Raw genomic sequence first — 17,060 nt, 5'->3', positions numbered from 1 at the left:
GTGAAGCTCCACTGTCGACAAGAGCTTGCAGGTTATGTCCGTTCACTTCAAGGCGTATGCGAAGTAAACTTGAAGAAATCAGTAGGATGGTCTCGTTTAGTTTCGGTTGAACACACTGAAGCTTTTGTGGCATTTGGTTCTGTTTGAACTGTGCTGGTGACTGCAAGGCGTCACCGGGTCGTGAGTCGGTCCCTCTAAGTCTAATATTTGCACTGTCTTTAAGTTGCGGCGACCGTACATCCGAGTTGCTCGACTGAGTATCTGACTGGCGGGGAACATCTGGCCGCGTCTTGCAGCTCCTCTCAGACCAGTAGTGAGGGAATACTTGTAGCAGCTCTAGTAGAGCTTCGAGAGTTTCCGGCCCTTTTATTTGTGCATGCCGTTGCAAATCTCTCGGGAGACCGTGAATTACAAGTGCTAAGACTGATCTTAATGGCAACACTGGTTCAGCAAGTCGAAACAGTCGCTGCTTCTCAAGGAAGTAGTGAAGCAGTGAACCAGACCTAAAACGGTAGACCAGCACCTGGTCCCATCGCTGTACGCTATTTGTTTTGAATGTAGACAGGAAGTTCTCTTTCCACATGCACCAAGGTTCGCAAACATGCTCTAAGAACCGCAACTCATGCCACTTTCTTGCTACACCACTGAGAAATTGTCGCATGTTTAAGACCCGGTCTTGGTCAGACAGCCATCCGTTGTATTTCGCTGCGGCCTCATAAAATGTCATCAGCCCTTCCGGGTTATCCGAAGACACGTCAAAAGTTTCAGGCCGTAAAATTTCAATTGGGTGGTTTCTTTTGTGGCGTAAAGCAGACAGGAGAGTTTCCGTCATGGCATTCTGTTGCAAAAATTGTTGCTGTTACGTCGTTATGGCCCAAAGAATTGTTGATATCTCGTCACATGACGCTGCACGACCGAATGGTCGTCCGAGTACAAGCTGGTTAAATACTGGGGTATTCACCTTCGCCGAACCTCGTTTAACAAGCTCTTCGGACGACACCGAAGCTCGATCCAGAATAACATCCAGGAGCTCACGCGTTGTTGTGTCCAAAGGGAGGTCGACCGGGGAATCATCCTGGACTTGGTAGCCTTTGAATACCACTCGGTCGTTGTACTTCTCTACGAAAAAAGTCACCCACGTCTTCGTTCACTTGTCGGCTGCGCCAAAATATGTAATAAGCCCGCACATATCAAACAGATCAAACGAGCGTCATGTCGCCATTTCTAACTTCTTTATTCTCCTCTTCAATCCCCCCCGCTCCCTCCGATGTTCTCAGACTTCTTCTTCTCATTCGGTACGCTTCAAGACATGACCAGGGTAAAGTCTGTCGGAGAAGATGGAATAACGCTCGATTTAATCAAAGATGGAGGAGATATCATGCTTGAAAAGCTTGCGGGCCTGTATACGCATTGCCTCACGACTTCAAGTCAGTGTTGTCAGGTTTGGCTTTATATAGCCAAATTGGGCTACAGAAAAAAAAAATTTTGCCGTCTACTTTGATGAGTTGGCTACGTGGCTATATTTAGGCTACAGAAAATGTGCGACTTGGCTTTGTTTGGGCTATAAGTGGCGCCCTAATCAACGCTCCAGAGGTCGCTCTGATCGAGTAGAAACAAATCTCGATGGCTATGTTTTAGCTGGCTGAGTCGGCAGCGCGCCTGTGTGTGTGTGCGTGCGCGAAATGCCGTTCGCCCCCCCCCCCCCCCTCTCCCCCTCCATTCTCTGCGCCGTTGGCTTTGATCTTTGATGTACTTAAACTTGCATCGCGCTTCACCGTGAGACACCCGATCCCCGGGCAACGGGATGAGCCTGGGAGTAGAGGGGTTTTCACAGTACACAGTAGTACTAAAATCACTATGCTCAGAGAGCAATAAAATAGGGTCGGGCGATCGTGGCGCCGACATCAAAGAAGCACGGGTAGATGACACGCTCCAGTGTGTTCATGGCCATGGCTTCTTGGTAAACTATCGCGCCGGGCACAGCTTTCGACCTGCTTCACGTTTCTCACGCTAAGCTTTACTGCCATTTTCCTCTTCCTGAGAGATGAGTTTTTGTTTGTGCTTACATTAGATGTTCATTTCCATAGGTTAGACTTAAGATCGAATCCTCCTCGGAGAGGAGAATCGAACCATGGGGAAGTGGGTCAAGTATGCGAGAAAGTATAAAAAAGAATGGGAGCAAGACCCGGAGCCCAAAATAGGTCCTGGTGCGTTTACTTATAGATGGTTTGCCCGTAACGTGACAGATGCAGGTACTTATTGTGCTAATATCGAAACATGTTTGCCACAATGCCATCAGTGCGCCACGTCACATGAACATAACCCAGTGTGTTAGCTTAGCAGGAGAGGTGTCGCGCTGCTGGCTCGAGGCGAAATGTAGAAACACCCGTGTACTTAGATTTATGGGCATGCTAAAGAACCCCAGGTGGTCAAAATTAATCCGGAGACCTCACTGCTTCATGCCTCTCAATCATATCGGGGTTTTGGCACGTAAAACTCCAGTAATTATTATCATATCAACATGGTTTGCTTTTTGACAGTAACCGGATTTCACAGGATTACCACTGTTATCAATTTTTCGTTGACCTTTGCTCTTTGTGAGCCGTCGCGGCTTTTGCCATTCCAAGCGAAATACGTTCGGGACGTGCTCGTCGCCGCAAACGACTGCGCGCTTCTCACACTGGAGTGCGGTTTCGCGCAGCAACCGTTTAAAGCTTCGCTTACAGCGATTGAGACAGCGTGTGGCATATCTGTTGTCTCTCACTTCTTTTTAACGAATGTTCTTGGCGTGCTATAGACCTAAGATGGCGGCCAGGTTGATGTAAATGGAAACTACATAGAGTCTGTCGCAGATAACCCGGGCCAAGCTAATTAACGAGAAAGCAAGATAGGACGATGAGACAAATAACGCGAGATATCATAGCGCGATACACTGGTGTTGGCTCGTAAAAAAGAAGCCGTGGGCGCGTCACTGTCGCAGACCGCTGGACAGCTGATGTTTTTCTACGCCGTTGGCAGGGGGGGGGGGGGGGGGGGGGGTCGTACGAGAGCTCAATGATTCGGAACATTATTTTGCGTTCACGTGAGCTAAAAAACAGAGTTCGTAGTTAATATTACTGTATATAGCTAAAAACAACAACTCAGTCGTCTTTGTCATAAAATAAAAGCACTATGATTTCGCCCTCTGCAGTTCTGTGTGCAAGTGTTCTGTGTGGAAGCGTGGTGTCGACCGTCATAGCGGCAAGGACATTTGGTTACAAAGGGTTGTGCAAAAAAAAGGATTCCCGTAGTTGAAATTATATACTAATAAAACTGCATTTGGCTACGTTTGGCTACGAAATATTTTGCTCTCTTTTTGTGTTTGGCTACATTTGGGCTACTATTTCTCTAACTTTGGGTTACACCGCCACGTCCGACCTGGCAACACTGCTGGCAACACACCGGAAAGCTGGAAGAACGCCAACATTATACTCATCCATAAGAAGGGAGACGTTAAAGAATTGAAGAATTATAGACCCATTAGCTTGCTTTCAGTATTATATAAAATATTCACCAAGATAATTTCCAATAGAATCAGGGCAACACTTCAGTCAACCAAGAGAACAGGCTGGCTTCAGGAAGGGATATTCTACGATGGATAATATCCATGTCATCAATCAGGTAATCGAGAAATCTGCGGAGTACAATCAACCTCTCTATATGGCTTTCATAGATTATGAAAAGGCATTCGATTCAGTAGAGATACGAGCAGTCACAGAAGCATTGCGTAATCAAAGAGTACAGGAGGCATACGTGAATACTTTGGCAAATATCTAGAAGGATTCCACAGCTACCTTGGTTCTCCACAAGAAAAGTAGAAAGTTACTTATCAAGAAAGGGGTCAGGCAAGTAGACAAAATCTCTCCAATGCTATTCGCTGCATGCTTAGAAGAAGTATTCAAGCTCTTGGACTGGGATGGCTTAGCAGCGTGGATAAACGGCGATTATCTCAGCAACTTTCGGTTGGCAGATGACATTGTCCTATGCAGCTACAATGGGGACGTATTACTACAAATTATTGAGGACCTTAACCGAGAAAGTGTAAGAGTGGGGTTGAAGATTAATATGCAGAAGACAAACATAATGTTGAATAGCCTGGCAAGAAAACAATAATTTAGGATCGCCAGTGAGCCTCTAGAGTCTATAAAGCAGTCCGTTTATCTAGGTCAATTACTCACAGGGGACCCTGATCATGAGAAAGAAATTTACAGAAGAATAAAATTGGGTTGGAGTGCATACGGCAGGCATTGCCAAATCATGACTGGGAGTTTACCACTGTCGTTTAAAAGAAAAGTGTGCAATCACTGCATTCTACCGGTGCTAACATATGGGGCAGAAACTTGGAGGTTAACAAAGAAGCTCGAGAACAAGTTGAGGACACCACAAATAGCGATGGAACGAAAAATTGTTAGACCTAACGCTAAGAGAGAGGAAGAGAGTGGTGTGGATCAGAGAGCAAATGGGGATAGCCGATATTCTAGTTAACATTAAGAGGAAAAAATGGAGCTGGGCAGGCCCTGTAATGCGTAGGATGGATAACCGGCGGACCATTACAGTTACAGAATGGATACCAATAGAAGGGAAGCGCAGTCGAGGACGGCAGAAAACTAGGTGAGGTGATGAAGTTAGGAAATTTGCAGGCACAAGTTGGGATCAGCTAGAGCAAGGCAGGGGTAACTGGAGATCGAAGGAGAGGCATTCATTCTGCAGTGGACATAAATATAGACTGAGATGATGACGAGGTGGCGCAACCAAACCAACCACTGACGTTTAAGCCTCCGGTAACCCGGTATTGTGCAAAGTTCAGCACATTCAGTACAGAACACACACACACGATCACAACCTTTGACCAGACAGGATGAGAGTCCACCTTTGGATGTGCTGAAGTTTCCTGTGCAGGTTGTTTGTCCTTATGAACTGCGACAAAGCATTCGTAGCCCCCTTCTGCGATGGCTTTGAGGTCAGCACTCCAAAACGCGATTTTTTTTTTTGGCAATGCTCTGTTAGGGATGGGGATAAAATCGTACGTTACATTTATCCTGGCTCAGGTATCACAAATAGGACCGACATGTCTCGATGGACTACTGCATATTCTGCGCCAGATGCATGCAACCACGCACTCTTCCGTGATGATAGAGTTGCGCGGAAAGTCGCAGCCGTATCATTTACCTGAAATAAGGGCACGGCTAGTCTGCTCACTAAATGTGCACCTAACCACTGGGACTTGACAACTGGCCCATTTGCGACAGCGAAATGAGTTTCTCTGGGCCAAAACGTTCAGAGAACACTCCGCAGGAGACTGCTCGTGCCTCATCAAGACCATGGCATGCTCCGAGGCGCATTCAGTTACGCCTGGCGGCTTCTTCAAGAGACCACGTCACGTGACACCGGCTATTAGTTTTCCGCGTGCGGCTCCCAGAGTCGGTGTTTATTAACGTGTCGCACTCTCGGCGTGCGCCTGTCATTAGTGGATCCCGCACACTCCGCGTGTCACTTCTTATATTTCTCTTCCTCCCAAAACGCACCCCTCCCCCCGCCAATCCCGTGTCGCCAACGCACTCTTTCCCACCGGTTTTGAAGCAACAAGCTTGCAAAGCCAACATGGCGACGGGCCAACGGGCCGCACGTCGTCTGCAACGCACGCTTCTGTTTGCGGTGCGGCGCGTCAGCGGTACCGAAAAAAAACACACACAAAAAGCGTGGGAAACGCGGCAATATGAATGACAATGCACGGCCCCACGCGACAGGGAGCGGGCCCGACCCCCCTCCCTCCCTTCTTCCGCTACTGCTTGTGTGTCACGTGCACCGTGACGTCGACGGCACGTGATGCGAGCAAGGCTGTTACGTGCGCTCCCACCGCCCTTTCCTTGTGTTTTCTTTCTTGCATTTTTATCTTTTCGCTGACACGCACCGCCCCAGGGCAGGGGAGTGGGTGCGTCAGCGCCATCCAAAGAGGAAAAACGAGATGCGAGAGGCCCGTGGGTTCTCATTTTGCCGTTTTTCTTTGTTTGTTTTGGTAGCCAGTAAAGGCCGCTAGAGGGAATGAGTCGCATGCGATTTGATTGTAGTTGTGGAGTAGGGAATTCGCCGAGATTGTTTCTTTGACGGTTCAGTGTGAAACATTTAGGGACACTCTGGGACATCTGTTCAGGAAGACATTTATTGATTGCAAAACTGCGCGGCTGCCCATTAAATCATGACACAACCAATTGCACCAACGAGCAATTGAAATTCGCTCATTCGCAAAGTTGGTATAATCCTTGTTGCATTTTTGCATGCACCGAGCCTCCAGTATGTGGAGCAAAAAAGAAACTGCGAGCAGATGTAGTAATCATTCTTATATATTTGAATTGTTTTCGTCCTGCGTCATTAGGTAACAAACCACCGTTATCACTGGGATCGGCCACTAGACGCGACAGAATAAAAGAAAGAAAGAAAAAAAATACTTCACATTGGTACAAAACACGGCCCCAAGTGCTCGAATACAACGTCTTCTTGCTTCCGTTTCGGACCAAAGACACCTCGCCACTCAGCAAAAGTCTAAGAGAAAACAAAAACAACCACTACTACTCATAAAAAGCTGCAGCCAGCTGACGAAAGCGGCGTCGGAAGAGAGCGCGGAGAAACCCCACTAAACACAAAAAGACAAACCAAGCCGCAGCAGACGACGACGATGCAATCGCTGGCGATGTCAGCGCCGCGACAACGACCGGCGGGATGCTCTTGCGTAACACCCGGAACAGGGAGCTTCCTTCCTCCACCGAGTCTTCTCTCCTCCCGGGGCTCACTGCGCCCCTTGCAAGGGCGTTCATCGCTCAGCAGTAGTGAAAGCGTTTCACCCTCTCTGTATCCTCACTCCTCCTCTCTATTCGGGTTTTTGCACTCTCCCTCTTCACGCGTAAAGAGAGCGAGAGCGAAAACAAAGCTGGGGAGGGGGGGGGGGAGTGCAAGGGGGGCGCCACAGTCGAGGCGAGAAACAGCCGGAAAGGAGAGGCGGAGGAGGAGGAGGAGGCGGCGGGCGGAGAGTCCGTGCGTGTTTCCAACATGGCGGCCAGCGGATGCTTGGACGAGGAACGGAGCGAGGAGCTAGAACACAGCGTGGTTCGCAAGGCGTTGCTCGATATGATTCGACCCGAACGGATATACCACCAGCGCGGAGAGTTCGACTACGCTTCCGTGAGGTCCTCGGCAGGCCCGGGGCCCAGCAACGGGCCCGGGGGCCTGGCCAAATGCCTCGCCGAGAGGCTCGGCGCCAGCGGCGGCTCGGCGCCGTCTGTGGTGGTGAACAACAAAGTGGTCGTCGGCGCTGCCTCGACGGCGCGCGGTCTCGCGTCGAATGCGGCACGTCGGGACGGTTACGACGGCGACCAGGAGCCCGCGGAGTTTGCGAGCGAGCGCCGAAACCATCGCTACGACCGCGCGGCGAGTACGGACAGGTCAGTACCGAACAGCACGCCTTTTCTCTTTTGTCTGTACGCGAGCGAGCGATCGGAGGCCTTGGGGGCTCCCCCCCACCTCCTTAGTCGCTTTCCCTGTGGAAAAGCGCTTCGGTGCAGAAACCAGCATCGTTTGCGAGCTTGCAATCTCCATTTCGGCGTGCGTTTATTTCACTGTCTCTTCTCAAACTACGCGTTGTTTTGATTCTAGCGAAGAATGCGAGAAAGTGTAAAGGGGGCGGGCACAGAGGAAGTCGTGTATGAAGAGAGCCGGAAATCAGGGGGGGAGCCAAGGAGAAGAAACCAAGGATTCCTAGGGGGGGGGCGATCAAGATCGTGGATTTTGGGCAAGAAGGTTGTGCGCAGTGCTTCCCCCCTTTCTCGCCCCCCCCCCCCTTTTTTTTTTTTCTCCTGGCATCTCCTGGGAGACTTGCTTGGAGGTAACCGGGTCAATAACACGTTATCGTCCATCTAGGAGAGAGAACGCATTATGCAGGCGCCGAGTCTTTTTCGCTAGATGTGACCTAGGCCGCAGTGTTTGGGTTGTTGCGCAATTGCTGTCCGGAAAGACTGGGCATTCTTTCTTCGTGGGGCGCCGATTATACGTCGGCGGGATTTATGCAATCGTGGCGACGGCGGAGAATGAACTTTCACTTGGCGAGTCGGTTGGCTAACTCAGGCGGCCTGAAAAAAATATCACACCCGAGCCTGCTTTTTGGGTTACTCGTCGTCGAGGCGAACGCGTTGTTGTTGTTGTTGTTTTTTTTGCATGTGGTGTTTTTTTGCAAAAAAAAACACCACATGTTTCCCGCATTAGTATCGATGATTCGCTCGCTCGTACGATTTCGTCGTTGGTAAACGTGTGTGAACTATATCGATCATGCTTTTCTGTCAGGCAATACTTGTGCTGCTGTATTAGCATACGCGTAGAATCATTCCCCCCCCCTTTTCAATACTTCTTTTTCTTATTTGTGTATCAATATCAATGTGCGTTTTCTTTGTGGTTGAGTGTTCCACAGAGTGCATATGCGACCGAAAACAATTGCTTTGACGAAGCTTTAGTGTATGGAAACACATTTCGTGGATGAAGTGACCACTACAGCGTAGAATCTTGTACAAGGTATTGAGTCTTTCTAGCGGAGCATTGCAAAATTAATAAGGCGTCGCCACATTTGACGACAGCCTGGAAAGTTGTGTGAACTAGAATATGTGGACATTAGCTGTTTAACTACGTCAAGGTGTATTTTTTTCCAAGTTTTGCTAGTGTAAACGAATCGTGAGCAATGAAGGAGTAGTAGTAGCCCTAGCTAATTATGACACTAAGATATTCTTTACACTTACAAAATAAAAATAAGCGCTTTCGCATAGCGTAAAGGTAGAACGGTATGGCTATGTTGAAATATTCTGTTTTGCGTGTTTGTGGCTGGGTTATTGTCAGGTGGTTGTACTGGAGTGATATCAAGGCTGATTCGCTGTTCAAGTAGCTACAGCATGTGCGGTTATCACCTTATAAGTCGTTATATAACACGCAGTTATCTCTCGAAAGCTCGGGTTATACTTTTGTTCAGGAGCTATTCATACCAACGGTGAATTTAAACGGTTGCTTGCGAGTACTCTCATGACCAGGTTTGTAAATGGTGTTGCGGCGTATTCAAGCAACTGCTCACTAATAACAATAATTTATAAGCGTGGTAGTTGGTTTACAGCCAAGCACGAACGAAATTTGTTTGTGCTGAAACAATCTCTCTATGAAGTGTTTTTCTTTTTTTCTTTAATGTTAACACGCTTCCAGCAGCCAGGCAAGTGTTCTTGATTTTGGAACTCTGTTCATTGTTAGCACGGCGGTAATCGAGGAAGAGCATGAATTTTATTGTTGATTCCTTCATGGTGAATACACACATTAATGTATGCACTTGAAAATGTATGCACTCTGGTATGAGTTGAGAGGGGTACCTTGGTTACACCTAATTTTGTGCTACACCTTATCTGACCTATTTATGCGCTAGTTCAGTGTACCAGCTGATAACAGAATTTTAGTGGGCCTTCGGGGCTTCCCTCTCTCCTGCCTGACTTTTCCAAGATATGTGCCTGTGTTGATGTACTCATTATTTAACCGAATCGCACAAACGTAATCGCGTACAACTTCCTTACCTGTCGCCGAACGGCTGCACGGCCTCGCCGCCAAGAAAAGGAGGGTGAGTTGAAGTGAAGGGTAATAAATGACGAGGAAACCTAACCTACACTCAACAACATAGATGCAAAGGTTCCCTTAAAGTAAGAGGAATAGTAATGGAACTAACATTAATAAAGAATTAGCTTCCTCGAAGCCACGCAAAACCGAGCTGCCCGTTCCTTTACCTCACAACCTGGGACCGTCATGAACACTGTTACCGCCGTTAAATCGTTCCTCGACCTCGAAATAGATTGCTGCAGGGCGCCTTAAATAAGCGACGGTGTTGAGACGTTCGTGAGTACAAAATGGACGCCGAAAAAACGCGTTCTGTGTATTCACCCAACCGGCACCAACGTGATGGTCGCCGCTAGGCCGCACTCCTCTTGTGATCATGGTCGTATTAGAGTTTTAGGTTAGGGAGTTTAAGAGATTAGACTTTTTCTTTAGGCTAGTACCAAGACCTAAGGGGCCACGGTACTGCTCATGCGCTGACCTGTCTGCGCATGCGCAGTTCGTGCGTACGCAAGCGTCCCCTAGTCTAAAGCTGTCTATTGTAGTACTTTTGGTATTTTTCTGGCGTCGTCTTCTCTGTTTTCTCGTGAGCCGAGAGCATGGTTGTACCGTTTCTGTGAATGCTGCGTTCTGTAAAGCAAGTTATAGCCACGAAGAACTTTGTTTTGCAAATATTTTGGGTGAGGGCAGAGAGGCTTGTTGGGGGGGGGGGGGGGGGGGGGGGCTTGTCTTTATTGAGAAGCCCCGAACGACCGTCCTTCGCTCGGCTTCTTCCCGTAATCGGCCTCCCGGCCAAAGTGGTCAACGTGAGTCTTGTCAAAGTGACGTTTCGGACAAGCTCGGAAGCTCGGCTCTCCACTCCCTGTCCGGGCTGTTTGCTTGTGTGCCGATAATTTTCTCGAAACCGAAGCCAGCAGTCCATCCCCCCTCCTTTCTTTTTCTGGCCCGGTCTCTTGATTGGAGTCGCGAAGAAGCCAAGGGGGGCTACACAGATGCCTAGAAAATCCTTTGGTGTCGAGCTGTGCGGGGTGGGGACTGGCCGGTGACAGTGACTTGTGTGTCCGAGCGTGTTTTGTTCTCCTCTTCGGGGTTTCTTTTCTGTTATTTTCTTCCATTTTTTATTGTTTGTGCGTGCTTCTTGGTCCTTCTTGGTGTTTGGCGGTGTGCCGGGAGGGGGGGGGGGGGGGGGGGAGGCTTGACCGAAAATGAGATGCCGAGGAAGTGCTGCTACCGAAGTCCGCGCCGCGTTCTGACACCGACGCGCCAACTTTTCGTGTTCTGTGTCTGTTTAAGCCAAGTAAGAGGCTCCGTCACGACTCTACCGTGCTGAAATCTTTTATATTTTCATCGCGTTAAGATTCTACTAAAGAATCACTAGACTTCAGCGATTCCTTCTGCTCTTCGCTCTTACCAGCTCGACATGGACACAGGGATTTAGTTCGACGGATGAACGGCCGATTCGCAATGCACACGGACTACAGGTGGCGCGTAAGGCGATCCATGATGGCGGACCGAGAGAGTATACCAAAATCGGCGACTGCGCGTCCGTGTGGTAGCACGCCGGGCTTTTTCTCATCCTTCTCGTCGTACGCTGAGTGTATTCTTATTTTTCAGAGTTTATTCTCATCGGCTGCGGAATGCCGCTGCATAACTAGAAGCGTGCATAACGAGAAGTGCGTGCGTGCTTGTTATTTTACGGCGAATGACGCCCTCTTAACCTTACTGAAGGATGTATATGCGACGCGAAGCGTATCTAAAACTAACGCTATGGCTTGAGTGCATATAGAGAAAGTACACCGATCTTGTTTTGAAATCAATCAAAAAAGGTCAGTGCAAGCAAATATGCCACAGAGGTAGCGATCGGCGCGAAGCTCCGAACCTAGTTGCGCTCGAAAACCAGACACCAGCTGCCTAAATGGCTCTACAAATAATCAACTGTTGCGGGAGCGTTTGGGCAGCCTTATTTACAAATATTCAGCTGTAGCGGTAGCGTTCGGACGTCGTAAGGCATAGGCGCGAACTTGTTAGCTTGTCTTTTCGTGCCGCATTGAACGTGCCGTGCCGTTCACGGAAGCTACAACTACCACATCGTAAAAGTGTAATAAATGTTTATGCCTTCGTGAACAACGTCTACGATTAGCATTCTTCTAACCGATGTTGCTCGAGAATAAGTCTTCGGCGACGAATTGTTCGCACCAAACTTTCTTTGGCGGAGTCACAGGTCTGCCGATACGGAGCTTCACCGCCGACTTCTTTTTAAGATACGCGTCCAGCGGAAACAAATGAAGGCTTATATCATCCTTCACCGCTCGGTTGGTGCACTGAGGCACGCAACACATATTTTTTTTTCTTCCATGGCGTATGCAGAAGCTGTTAATAAAACAGAAACGCGCCCGCGCATAGAGAGCCACACGGTAAAAACACTGTGCCATTGACTGTGCGGATACTCTTTGAAATATTTCTCTCGCTGGCCACTACGCGGCGCGACCGTCTGTGTGCATTGCGAATCTTTCAAAAAAGTTGTCGCAGCAAAAAAATTACGCGCCCCTCAGTATAGGACTTGCGTTAAGCGGCAGACATGATCAAAGGTAAGCAGACGAAAGTGGTCATTTGGATTGACTGCGATATCGCACGGCACATGCACACGGCGCTGGAAATACATCCGATCGTGTTATGCAGCGTTTACCCGGATAGTGAGGCTTCGTGGACAACGCCAGGCGTGGCAGTCGTTGCGAAGAAGCCGCAATGTACGATGCAGATGCCGTAATCTTGGGATGACAACAGCTTTCGTCTCGCTATTATAGATAGCGCGCGCAACTTGTGTTAGCGACCCTCGGCTTCAGTGCACCACGAAAGTGGTATTGTATCGACCATGTATGGATAAAACGTTTGTTTTTTTTTTTTGCGTGAGAAGTGTTTGTTTTAAAGTTTGGTTGGACTTGCATCTAACCACAATAACTGTAGGACGTGCCGTTTTGTTGCTTTTGGCCTTTTCTATAATGTCTGTTCACGATCGTTTGCGCAACTTCCATTATTTCCGGAATGTTCTGATTTACGTCTTATGCCATCAACGTTTAGTCAGAAGGACAATTGTTTGTGGAAGAAAAGCCGGTGGCACAGTAGTTGCCAACGGGACCATTTTCCTCCAAATCAACCACGTCGACGCCGCGAAGCCATGCACCTTTCTCTGCTCCATGCAGGACTTACCTTGACAGGTCGAAGCACTACTTTCATATGAAACATAGCTCAGGCGTGAACAGACACACACACACACACACACACACACACACATATATATATATATATATATATATATATATATATATATATACAGGAATAGGACAGACAATACGAGCTCTGTGAGGCCGTACTGCAGACTGTTTTATTAGACTTGAAAAGTCGGATTTGTGCAACACACAATACATCAAAGGTATGGGCATAACCACAATGATTGATATGAAAAACACAGATAGACAATGATGGCTGGTGTTAAGTTTCATGTGACAAGGTTGGTCGTGTTCGTATCTGTCTTTTTCTGTGTGAGCGATAATCTATTCATGTGGAGTCATCTACTAAATCTTTAGGACTTCTGTATCTTCATGTTACTGGTATGTTATTATTATTATATTATTATTATTATTATTATTATGACACTCAAAAGCAGATTTCTGCCGTCGGCGTCGCCGTAGCCGTCGCCGTAGCCGTCGCCGTCGCCGTGAGGTTCCGTATGACGTCAATGGAGATGAAATCGTCGCCGCGCGCCGAACGCTGCATGTGCGAGTGAAAGGGGGCGAGGGACGCACGCTTTCACGGGGAGTGAACGCACGGCGGAGAACAAACTTGGCGCTGAGCCGTGCTCCCTCAAGGGCTGCAGAAGATAGCGCCAACCTTTCCCTTTCCCTCAAGAACCACTTATCAGAACAAACGCGCGTTCTGCGCCGTGCTCGCTTAAGGGCTGCAGAAGTAAGCGTCTCTTTCCTCCTTTACAATCACCATATATGTAGAGCAAACGCGCCTTCTTCCGACACGCGAGAGGCCGTGGGGGAGGGGGGGGGGGGGAGGGGGAGGGAAGGGAGGCGACTTTCAGCTGCGGCACCAAGTGCCTATTTATATCAGAGGCTCCGGCAACAGTCACCAACGCCGCACGCATTTACTAATGCTGATTTCCTACCTCAATGACATCCATCTGAATCATCAATCAGCAAGCCTAACACACACAGTAAGGACTACGTCTCAATCTTTAATTAGAGGTTTCTCGTTCCGAGTATTGCGCATGGATGACATTTTGATTCTCATCGCACGCACGTCATCATTGTCATGTATGTGCTAAGCACGTTGTGTTTATCGCAGTTTATTTTTATTTTTCTCGAGCCGCGTGGAAAAGATTCGCGTCCGTGTTTTGAAATGTCGAACTGTCTTAGTGTTCATTTTTCTCGGCTTTATCACTTTGCTTGACATGGGCGATCTGGAAGTCTACGAAAAGGTTGCACATGACGACGCCGTGTTAGAAATCCCACGGACACATTCCACAGAGCCCGATGAAGTTGGAGCACTAACTCGGTTTAGACTGTTAGGTGAGAATGCGCGAATACTCAGAATCCTCAATATCAATCAAACGTTCTTTGTTAGTCGAGTCGTATGCGATCGAGAACTTGGTATTCGAAATTTCAAATGAAGATATTCGTTTCTGGTGGCCAAGAAGTGTGGGGTAAGAACGTTACTCACTGCCTTGGGTTTCTATTGGGGTCGTTTTACACCGACTTGTGCTCTGATCACTGAAGCTGCAGAGCGTACGGTTTCATTTTTGTTTAATTTCAGATATACAACGGTGGGATGGTAGGCCTTTCTTAAGTGCGGCTATTCCGAAATCCAAAACGCAGTACTCATGCAAAAATAATGAAAAAAAAAAAAAGACGTACATCCAGCGCACATGATGGAATCTCTGTGAAGCCAAGCTTTAGCAAGACGGTTACGATTAAATGCTTTAGGAACTAACGCCGATGCGTACAATTGTGTTTAGCTTCATGCTATGCAACCTCGCCGGCATAGTCCAGTACCTGGGACTGTGCTGTGTTTTCGACCCTCGGCGGTGGCTCAGTCGACATGTGGCGTTGCGTTACCGTCTACGAGGTCGTGGGTTCGTTTCCCCACGACGGCGATTGCATCTCGCGACTAAGCCTGAATGCAAAAACGTTTGTGCATACCGTGTAATGGGTGCGCGTAGAAGAACCCCGCCTGGTCGAAATTTAATCTCGAGTCACCTTATTCACTACGGCGTGCCTCGTAGTAATCATATCGTGGTCTATGGCCCGTGAGAACCGCCGAATATGACTTTAAATGTAACGGCCGGGTTTCTGCGTGCGCTCTTGCTTCTGTATATTCAGTCGACTGTCCAAGCACGTTTGCGTGAACTGTTCCTGTTGCCTCTATTTGTCAATGTCACCGCGTGTTATCGCCGTTCAATTCATTGAACAGTCTATATACGTAGGCCGTCGAGAAGCGGCGTCATAACAGTCGCCCGGGTTTCCCGCTGCATCCCGAATAAATAATTCATTGCGACCGCTCGACGTGTAGCAACTGTCGTGCAGATCAGTAGGTGTTGTTAAAAGCTGCGACGACATGGTTTGCGAATGACGAGTACGCGTTCTACGTGAGGTGCTTGCTAAGCGCGCAGTGAGCAGTCAATGCAGGTACTCGCACTGTCTAACTTCGCCGTGGTCAGAAAAACATAAAAGCATCGCTCTTTGTTTACAATGTTTTCTTAATTTCTTAATTTTTTATTAATTTATTATTATTATTTGTTTTTGTTGTTGGTCGTCGACGATTTATCTGTTCTATCTATCCTGCGGTGTCCTTGGTTCTTCCGCTGACGCAACGTTTTGGTTCAACTGCGACTATCTGGCTTAGCTGTCGTTTCCTGTTCACATATCTTTTGTTTTTTGGCTTTTCGCGTTTCGAAACTAGTTTCTGTTGTTAATTGACTAAACGAGTCTTTACCAGGGGTGCGAAACCTCATTTATTGTTATTAGTGTCTTGTTGTTGCCTTATCGGGCAAGAAAGAAAAAAACGCGATAAACTGAGTGGCGTTTCAGCGGTGAATGCAAGAGACATGCGTTAGCACGCACGCACGCACGCACGCACGCACGCACGCACGCACGCACGCACGCACACACACACACACACACACACACACACACACACACACACACACACACACACACACACACACACACCTCTACCACGTGAACGGCTTCCCACACGTAGACTCCCCCCCCCCCCCCCCCCCATCGCTTTCAATGCTAACGCATTAAAAATAAAACTATAAAGGAAAGAACGAAATACGCTTCGCGGCGACGCCATCTTGGAGTTGCCGCACCATACGAGATCAACGTTTACCGGGTGCAGCGAGTTTTGAGACCATTTCCTGCGCCGCGAAAGACGACGCAAACACATTGAAAACGCTTCTCTTCTTGTGCCTGTCTTTTTTCATGACGGCACGCTGATGTACCACGCGTGCGTTTTCAGTTGGGCAATTGAAAAAAAAAAAAAAAAAGAGGATAACTTCGAGCTTGATTTTGTTGGCTAGTAAAACAAGTCCTTTCCCCTCGAAAACAAGTTCACAGTGTCGACAGCATTTTGTACGCCCGCCTGAACAAGTTTAATATATTATACTCTATAAGTCTCATTGGTACACGACAGCGTGACAGACGAAACTCAGAGAAAGAAGAGAGAGAAAAAAAAAACACCTTACAGGATTGAGCACTGTGCTTTCTTTTCTCTTGTGTTTCGTCAGTCGAAATGTCGCGTTTCAACGGAACCATACCAACTGTAGCCCGGCTTTTCACCTTGCCGGATATCTTTAGTCTCCGTTTACGTGACGAACCATCAGCATTTTTAAGTTTCCCGTGTCATCTCAGCGTTAGTTTTCGAACATGTTAATTTCAAAGGCCATTAAAAGCCATTCGCGTCTGTAATGAATCACTGTAAATTTATTTGCTGTGTGCCTCCGCCGCTGACGAAGTTTCATTCGCTTCACTCGCCTTCTGTCCGCAGGGAATTCGAAGTGCGCGTGACGTCATTTTTCTGACGCAGAAGAATACAGGACTCCCTTGATTTTGGCCGCAGCTGCATGCGGGATCCTGGCCGCCATTTTCTTTCGCGCGCTAATTTGCATAGAGCACGAGCGGCGTTCCCGCATTTCCAAATATCAAGTGAGACGTTGCTCGTCGCCTGATATTTCTCCAGTCTGTAGCGTTTCTCACGAAAATTAATAGAAGGCACTATACGACGCGACAGTGTCTGCGGCAGCTGCAAGCGTGGATTAATTACCGGCTACGATGCTAAACTATTGTTTTCATTTTTTTAATGTGCCTTAACATTTTCAGCAATTCCTGCGTTCG

General features: G+C 48.0%; 1 protein-coding gene across 2 annotated transcripts in view; it reads left to right on the top strand.

The window, feature by feature from the left end:
- The first annotated feature begins 7,042 nt into the window (after positions 1-7,042).
- Positions 7,043-17,060, top strand: part of LOC119464571 (zinc finger protein jing-like) — a 171,250-nt gene continuing 161,232 nt past the window's right edge. The window contains exon 1 of one of the 2 annotated variants that reach the window (XM_049656205.1): positions 7,043-7,475. In XM_049656205.1, coding sequence (XP_049512162.1) covers positions 7,098-7,475 — 378 coding nt within the window. In that variant the 5' untranslated portion in view covers positions 7,043-7,097. The remainder of the gene's footprint in view (positions 7,476-17,060) is intronic. The other variant, XM_049656206.1, reaches the window with a different exon arrangement.

Source organism: Dermacentor silvarum, chromosome 9 (genome assembly GCF_013339745.2).
Source record: "Dermacentor silvarum isolate Dsil-2018 chromosome 9, BIME_Dsil_1.4, whole genome shotgun sequence".
Lineage (NCBI taxonomy): Eukaryota > Metazoa > Arthropoda > Arachnida > Ixodida > Ixodidae > Dermacentor > Dermacentor silvarum.
This window is presented reverse-complemented; position numbering and strand designations above follow the sequence as displayed.